The sequence below is a fragment of the Octopus bimaculoides genome, chromosome 14, assembly GCF_046866305.1.
Source record: "Octopus bimaculoides isolate indiv1 chromosome 14, ASM4686630v1, whole genome shotgun sequence".
Taxonomy (NCBI): domain Eukaryota; kingdom Metazoa; phylum Mollusca; class Cephalopoda; order Octopoda; family Octopodidae; genus Octopus; species Octopus bimaculoides.
In genome coordinates, this window is record NC_142941.1 from 41,133,257 (window position 1) to 41,140,756 (window position 7,500).

At 34.6% G+C, this 7,500-nt stretch overlaps 1 protein-coding gene across 2 annotated transcripts in view; it reads right to left on the reverse strand.

Annotated features, from left to right (window-relative positions):
- LOC106872383 (protocadherin beta-15) overlaps positions 1-7,500 on the reverse strand; it is a 233,029-nt gene that overhangs the window by 661 nt on the left and 224,868 nt on the right. The window contains exon 3 of one of the 2 annotated variants that reach the window (XM_014919364.3): positions 3,913-4,072. The exons of the other annotated variant lie outside the window; for it this stretch is intronic. Within the exon in view, the coding sequence (XP_014774850.1) occupies positions 3,913-4,072 (160 nt within the window). The remainder of the gene's footprint in view (positions 1-3,912; positions 4,073-7,500) is intronic. 2 annotated transcript variants of the gene reach the window in all.

Below are 7,500 nucleotides of genomic sequence, written 5' to 3' on the forward strand. Positions count from 1 at the left end.
AAATTATTCAATTTTTGTAATCAGATTAATAAAGTTAGGATTATAACAAGGTGATTTATATTTTGTTTCTAGGTTGATGGATCATTGTTTACCAAAGATTGTGCTGTAATGGCAAACTTTCAACTGATTATCATGAAGGTGGGACACTGAGAAAAAGGTGCAAGAACTCTTGGAAGAAATCCCTTGATTTCTATCACCATCACAATGACCATCATTAATGGACTATGACAGCCTTCAATTACCTCCACCTTCTGGCAACAAACTATTCACCAGCCTGTCTCCTTGCTTGAGAACATGCAGTGCTGACCTCGGGCACAAAAGGAAATTGAAGAAGAAACATGATACAGTAGCACAAAAAAAAGCCAGAACAGAATTTTGCTTGCAGCTAGTGTGGTTAGGCCTGCTCTTCTCATATTGATCTTTTTAGTTTCCAGTGAGCCTCTAATTGACATGGACAGGCTGTCATCATGAATTTTTGTTTGTTCAACCAATTTATGATGGGGTTGTTTTAGGATTTGCACCATCACTAACTGCAGATATCCAGTGCACATGTCTGAAAAATTTTAATCTTCTGCTTTTTTGTCGAAATGAAGCTAAGTTTAATTAAGTACACACATATATATAAAACAGTGGTTCTCAACCAATATGTCACAGCACACCACAATTATTTAAAAATATGATTTAAAACTGCTGAGTAGCTGTTCCCAACCATTCTTGCACCATGGACAGGGAAATCACATACACAACACAACACAATAACATGCATAATATATAATTTAGTTACTACATACTATTAAATATAATTATTACATTGTGTATTATGCACTTTATTTCTACTATTATTACGTTGTAATATAGATAATACAATACAAAATTTCAAAATTCAATTTTCACTTTCCATGATGGCATGGGTAAGATGGTTTAACACAGGGAATCAATGAGTAGCAGGGCTATGAATACACACACACACACACACACACACACACACACACACACACACACACACACACACACAGGGTACAGTGAATAAATTGCCATCTAAATTACGCAAAATGAAAATAACACTGACATCCCATTTTAAATAGATAGATAGCTAGATAGCTAGCTAGCTAGCTAGCTAGATAGATAGATAAATAGTGTTCAGTCCCACTGCATGGCACCTTGAGAAGGTGTATTCTAATATAGCTTTGGGCTGACCAGAGCCTTGTGAGTGGATTTAGTAGACGGAAACTGAAAGAAGTCTCATCATGTGTTTGTGTGTACGTTGAGGTGTCTGTTTGTCTGTGTCTTTGTGTCCGTATTTGTTCCTCACTACTATTTGACAACCAGTGTTGGTGGGTTTACATCCCAGTAACATAGCAGTTTGGCAAAAGAGACTGATAAAATAAGTACAACACCTAAAAAAAAAGATATCAGCTGTTGATTCATTTGATTAAAAAATTCTCCGAGGTGGTGCCCCAGCATGACCTCAGTCTATTAACTGAAACAAGTGAAAGATAAAAGATACAAAATTCGTCTACTTACAGAGAGACATGTGTATCAACCAAATCTACTCATAATGCTTTGATTGACCTGGAGAAGACACTTGCCCAATGTGCCATTCAATAGGATTGAATGCTAAACCATATGATTGGGAAGTAAACTTTTTAACCATACAGCCATATTTATAAATATTCTACTCTAGGAAAAAGGCCCGAAATTTTTTGGGGAGAGGGCCAGTTGATTAGATCGATACCAGTATGCAACTGGTACTTAACTTATCGACCCTGAAAGGATGAAAGGAAAAGTCGACCTCAGCAGATTTTGAACTCAGAACATAAAGACAGACAAAATACTGCTGAGCATTTTGTCCAGCATGCTAATGTTTCTGCCAGTTTGCCGCCTTTAAAAAAAATATTCTTTTCTACTCTAGGCACAAGGCCTGAAATTTTGAGAGAGGGAGCCAGTCAATTAGATCTTCTAGTACTTAATTTATCGACCCTGAAAGGATGAAAAGCAAAGTCAACCTCAGTGGAATTTGAACTCAGGACATATAGACACATGAAATACCACTAAGCATTTCGCCTGGTGTGTTAACATTTCTGCCAGTTTGCAGCCTTCATACTTATAAATATCACAGTAACAAAAGTGACTTAAATTTAGGAAAAATAAATCTTTCCAATATTTTGGTCTTAATATACTCTAACTTTGATCTGAAAAGATGAAAAGTGAAGTAAACTGCAGACATCAACAAAACTACAGTAATATATATAGAGATTACTTGCTAAAGAAATGTGGGCTGCAATGTTTAAACTATGCAGTATAGTGTGAGCAGCGGAGATGCTCATAGCAAATTTTTTTAGCTGTTGTTGCAGCCTACCATTTTTTTTCTACATTGTGAGACTTGTTTTGTCATAACCATTTTAAAGATGTTTATTGTTTAATTCTTATTTTAAATTGTCCATTTAACAATTAGGGTAAAGAGTAAAGACCCCCTTCAGTTATGAATGACTGGAATTGCACCTGAAGAGTTACCCCCTGAGGCACAAGTCTGGGCAAGGTTATTTTATGGAAGACCAAGAGTCACCCATTCATAGCAGCCTCCTCCTCCCGACGCCACTGATATTAACCAAAGGAAAGGCAAAGGCTGATACAGCTTGGCACCAGTGATGTCACCATTAATTTCTACAGCTGAGTGAACTGGAGCAACAGAAAAATAAAGTTTGACAGTTAACAGATTGTTATAATGGAAACATCGGTTTCAAATTTTGGCACAAGGCCAGCAATTTCAGGGTAGGGGTTAAGTTGATCACATTGACCCCAGTGCTCAACTAGTTCTAATTTTATCAATGCCATGTAAGACAAAATCAGCCTTTATGGGATTTGAACTTAGAAAGTAAGGACAGATGATTTGCTGCTAAAATAGAAATAAAAGAATATTTATTTTCTTCCATATTCTGTATTGTTAATTGACCTTCATTACCTTCTCTTTTATATTTAAAATAACTTTCTTCAAATAAAAAAACAATACTTTGATAGGTGTGGGCATGGCTGTGTGGTAAGAAGTTTGCTTCCCGAAAACAAGGTTTTAGGTTCAGTCCCATTGTATGTATGTATGTTTGTATGCATGCATGCATGCGTGCATGTAATGTATGTGTGTACATGTGTGCATGTGTGTGTGTGTGTGTGTCTGTGTTTGTCTCCCACTGCTGCTTGACAACTGGTGTTAGTGTGTTTACACCCCTGTAACTTAGTGGTTTGGCAAAAGAAACAGACAGAATAAGTACAGAGCTTTAAAATAACAAGTACTGTGGTTAATACATTTGACTAAAAATTCTTCAAGGTAGTACCCCAGTATAGCCATGGTCTAATGACTGAAACAAGTAAGAAAGATGAAAGATATGTGCCTACAAGTATCAGCAATCATGGACCACCATGCCATAGTCTAAAGATACATGATTTTTCTCAGGAAAGATGCAGCAGTGATTTCTCATTGCTTTTTACCAATTTTATTTACTGTTTATTCTGCTAGTCTCCAACTCCTAAGCTTATCCTTGATGCACGGGACTTATTTAACTTTAAGCAGAGGGACTGGATCATATGGCATCAGGGCATATCCACACACTGGTGGACTTATGTGAATCATATCTGAGTCACAGGACCATCTACAATTTCAACTGTAAATGGAGATTTTGATGAGTAATTCCACCTTGGCACAAAGCAGGCCTTGCATTGGAAATGCCTAAGTAGTAACTCTATATTCTTCAAATCTCCTGAACTTCTGAGCTATATACTCAGTATGCCTATGGTTTAATGTTTTACCCAGAGCAATAGAATATTATGAATAATTAATATATGCTTCTAAGACTACTAGTTTGTTTGTTTCTATAGAAATAGTAGGTATATGTGATACAATAATGGTATATTTTCTACCTGGCAGCAATTTGCAGTGTCCTTCATCTGCTTTATTCCAACCAGTTCCACTTTCTGTATAAGATATTGAAGTCATCTCACTGTAGCGGTATGGAGGATTTACTGAAGTTTCTTTATCAGTTCTTCCAAAAGATTTTCTGGTTGCTTGCTGAGGACTTGTCTGTCAACATTGAAAAATGAAAGAGAAAAGTGGATTTATTCAAAAATATACTGTGTTTCATTGGTTGATCATTAAAAAAATTTTCACAAAGACTTTCGAGCTGTTGCCAATATAATATACTGAAAATATCATTTTTGGCAGGAGATTTACAAAAAGAAGAGGGAAAACAAGAAAGGAAATATCTTTTTCTCTGCCAAATTGTATACAAAACCATCATTTTGTTTATGCCAAAACTGAAAACATTGTAAATTTCTTAAATACTAATATTATGTTGTTACTGTTAGTTTTAGAGATGTCACCACAGTTTACTGGTCAATAAATGAAGTCTATGAAGGAAGAACAAAGTTCAAATGATAGGTAGTATTTCATTTTGTTTGACAAATTCTATGAAAACAGAAATAGCAATAATTATTAAAACTAGTAATAGCATAAACAGCATCATCTCATTTAATGGTATCAAAATGAAGAATTAAATAAATTAAAATTTTCAACAACATACAAGAAAATTTATTATGCTAATTCTACTGAGATTTTTCCTGATTTGTCTGTATACTGAAAATAAAATCATACCACAATGAAGAATAGTAAAAACCAACAAAAAACAAAAACACATAATATATGTATAAAACTAATCAAATATTTTATGAAAGAAGAAAATATAAGTATTTTGTTGAAGAAAAAATACATAACATATTTTAACAATGAGTAGAAATAAACAGGATTTGAGAAATAGCATTAGGCAGAGAAGATATTGTATTAAAGGTTCTAGACTATTTAAAGGACAAGCAGAAAATGGAAACTATTGTGAGAACAATGATATCTGAAGTAAGAAAAGAATAATTTCAAGGAGGAACCAGCCCACTACAATATATTGAAATGAAATGAAACAAATTGCTTATGAAGAACAATAGATAGTTTTCCATTTTTTCTTTTTTTTTAAGTAACAACAAAGCAGGTAAGCCAGCCATAGAGTTACAACCACCACGATACTTCCTGCAAGCATCACAACCTTCATTTTTCCTCCTGGCGTTTGTCATGAAATGAAGCATAGTGGCACAGTAAGCAATAGATTCTGTATAATGATACATTATTTTCATTTCAGTTCAGTTTCTCAGTTTATTGTGTGAAAACATGCTTTTTATTATATTTTACTTTATTTTATTCAAAACCTTGTGTTATATAGTGTTCAATACAAATGAAAATTTCCTTCATGCAAACAATTGAATTCATACATTAGTCTTCATATTGAACATTACTATGATTATAATTGCTAACTTTCGTGCTTTTATCTTTTGTCTTGAATTTTTTAAATCATGTTTTCTCTTTTAAAAAATATTTATTATTTCTATAAAGAAGGTTGGCTTTGACTTTCATCCATCTGTGGTCAATAAAGTAAGTATGCTACTGACTTACCCAACAACAACTAAGTCCCTCCCTTCTCTAAATGGTTTTGTGCCAAAACAAAAGAAATCACTATAACTATTAAGTTGCTAATAGGTAACATGACAACCATTGTAACCTTTATATATGTTATATGTTCAGAATAAATGGGTGAGCAGAAGAAAAGCTTTTTATAGAATTCTAGTGAGAACTAGTGACAAGGGTATTGTATGTAACTTTTGTAGAGTATTTTAAAGCCCATTACACAAATATTAAGTTGGGAATTGTAGCTAGCATAGATGTTTTCATAATGGCATAAAGAATGTGAATGAAATCCTGGTGCTCTAAAATGTGCGTAAATTAAATACCTACCAAATAGTCTGCCAACTGTAATGCTATTTCTAAGAACCAGATTAAATCATTTTAACCAGGAAGAGGGAAGATAATTGGTTATGAACACAAAGTCTATAGCTGCATCTCCCTTCTCTTAGTAGGTACAGATCAACCTTAAAAAACATTGATGAGAAGAAATTGTGGTTGTAAGCCATACACAGCTTCGATAAAGAAAAGTTTCTATCAGAGTTAAATAGCAAGTGAAAAAAAAAAAAGAAGAAAAGCTACAAATTGCACCTAGGGGTGCTGTTTATTTACCCCAAGTCAGCTTCACAGAGCAGACCTATCCACAACACATTGTTTAGTTTTCCAAGTTAGTGTGTACACACATACACATGTGCGCGTGCATGCATGCATACACACCCTGACACACACTTGCACACAGACACATTCACACACATGTAGACACACATACAGACATGCACACACACATACACACACACACTGTTGTACAACAGAAAGAAAGTAGGACTCAGCTCATGTTGCGGAAGTTAGAAGTATGTAATAACAGATTGGCTCAGCATTATCTTGTTTGAAGTTTCATTGATGCAAATAATAATACCTAGTTCATTAGTTGTATGTGTATCCATCCATCCATCCATCCATCCATAAATACATACATATGTATATACTCACACATGATATTGTCCAAAGTGTTCTTCTTTCAGTCACATGGTATGATGTGATTCAAAAGAGGTTTCTTTGCTATTTCTTAATAATTGAGTAACCACATAGACACTCCTTTATCAGTTTGCCTTAACTCTAGGTGTGGCTGTTTAATCTCAGGTCAGCTTTGTTGAAGTAGATTTTTTGATCAACAAATTTTATACATGACCATCACATTTTTACTAGAAATATGTAAAATGATCAAATATCTATTTTTTTTAAAAACAGTAGAAAGAGATTTGAAGCAGATTTGGTGCTACATCTAGCAGGCCATGTAACTGTACAGTGGGATTTTCATTGGTTCTTAATGTATCTAGTATATAGGACAGGTATTGAAGAAAAAAATATCTTATTTTAGCTTCTAACAATGTCTGATAATGGAGCCAGTAGGAGCCTGGATAATCAACAGACAACTCAATACTGAAGAATGGTGGAATAGATAAAAAATATAAAAATCAATGACAGATCTGGAAGGAAAAGAAAAAAAGAAGCTTAGAAAAATCATAGCAAAAGCTCCACATCAAATCTTCCTATTAATAGACACACTGAGAAGCACGTTGACAAGGGAGTCTCTATCCAATTGCTTAAGAAATAGCAGCTAAATTTCCCTCAAATACATTCCACCATATTTTTTTTTTAAATCACTGAGCAATATGGTTTCTTATTTCTTTTTTGCCCACACAAGGGGCTAAACACAGAGGGGACAAACAAGGACAGACAAAGGGATTAATCGATTAGATCGACCCCAGTGCTTAACTGGTACTTAATTTATTGACCCCCGAAAGGGTGAAAGGCAAAGTCGACCTCAGCGGAATTTGAACTCAGAACATAAAGGCAGATGAAATACCGCTAAGCATTTCGCCCGGCGTGCTAACGATTCTACCAGCTCGCCTGAGCAATATGGCTTCTGATATGCAAAATGATAGGATGGTAATGCTGGAGAGACTTTGATTACAACTTAGCTTGGTCAGTGTAGAATGGGGCTGAAC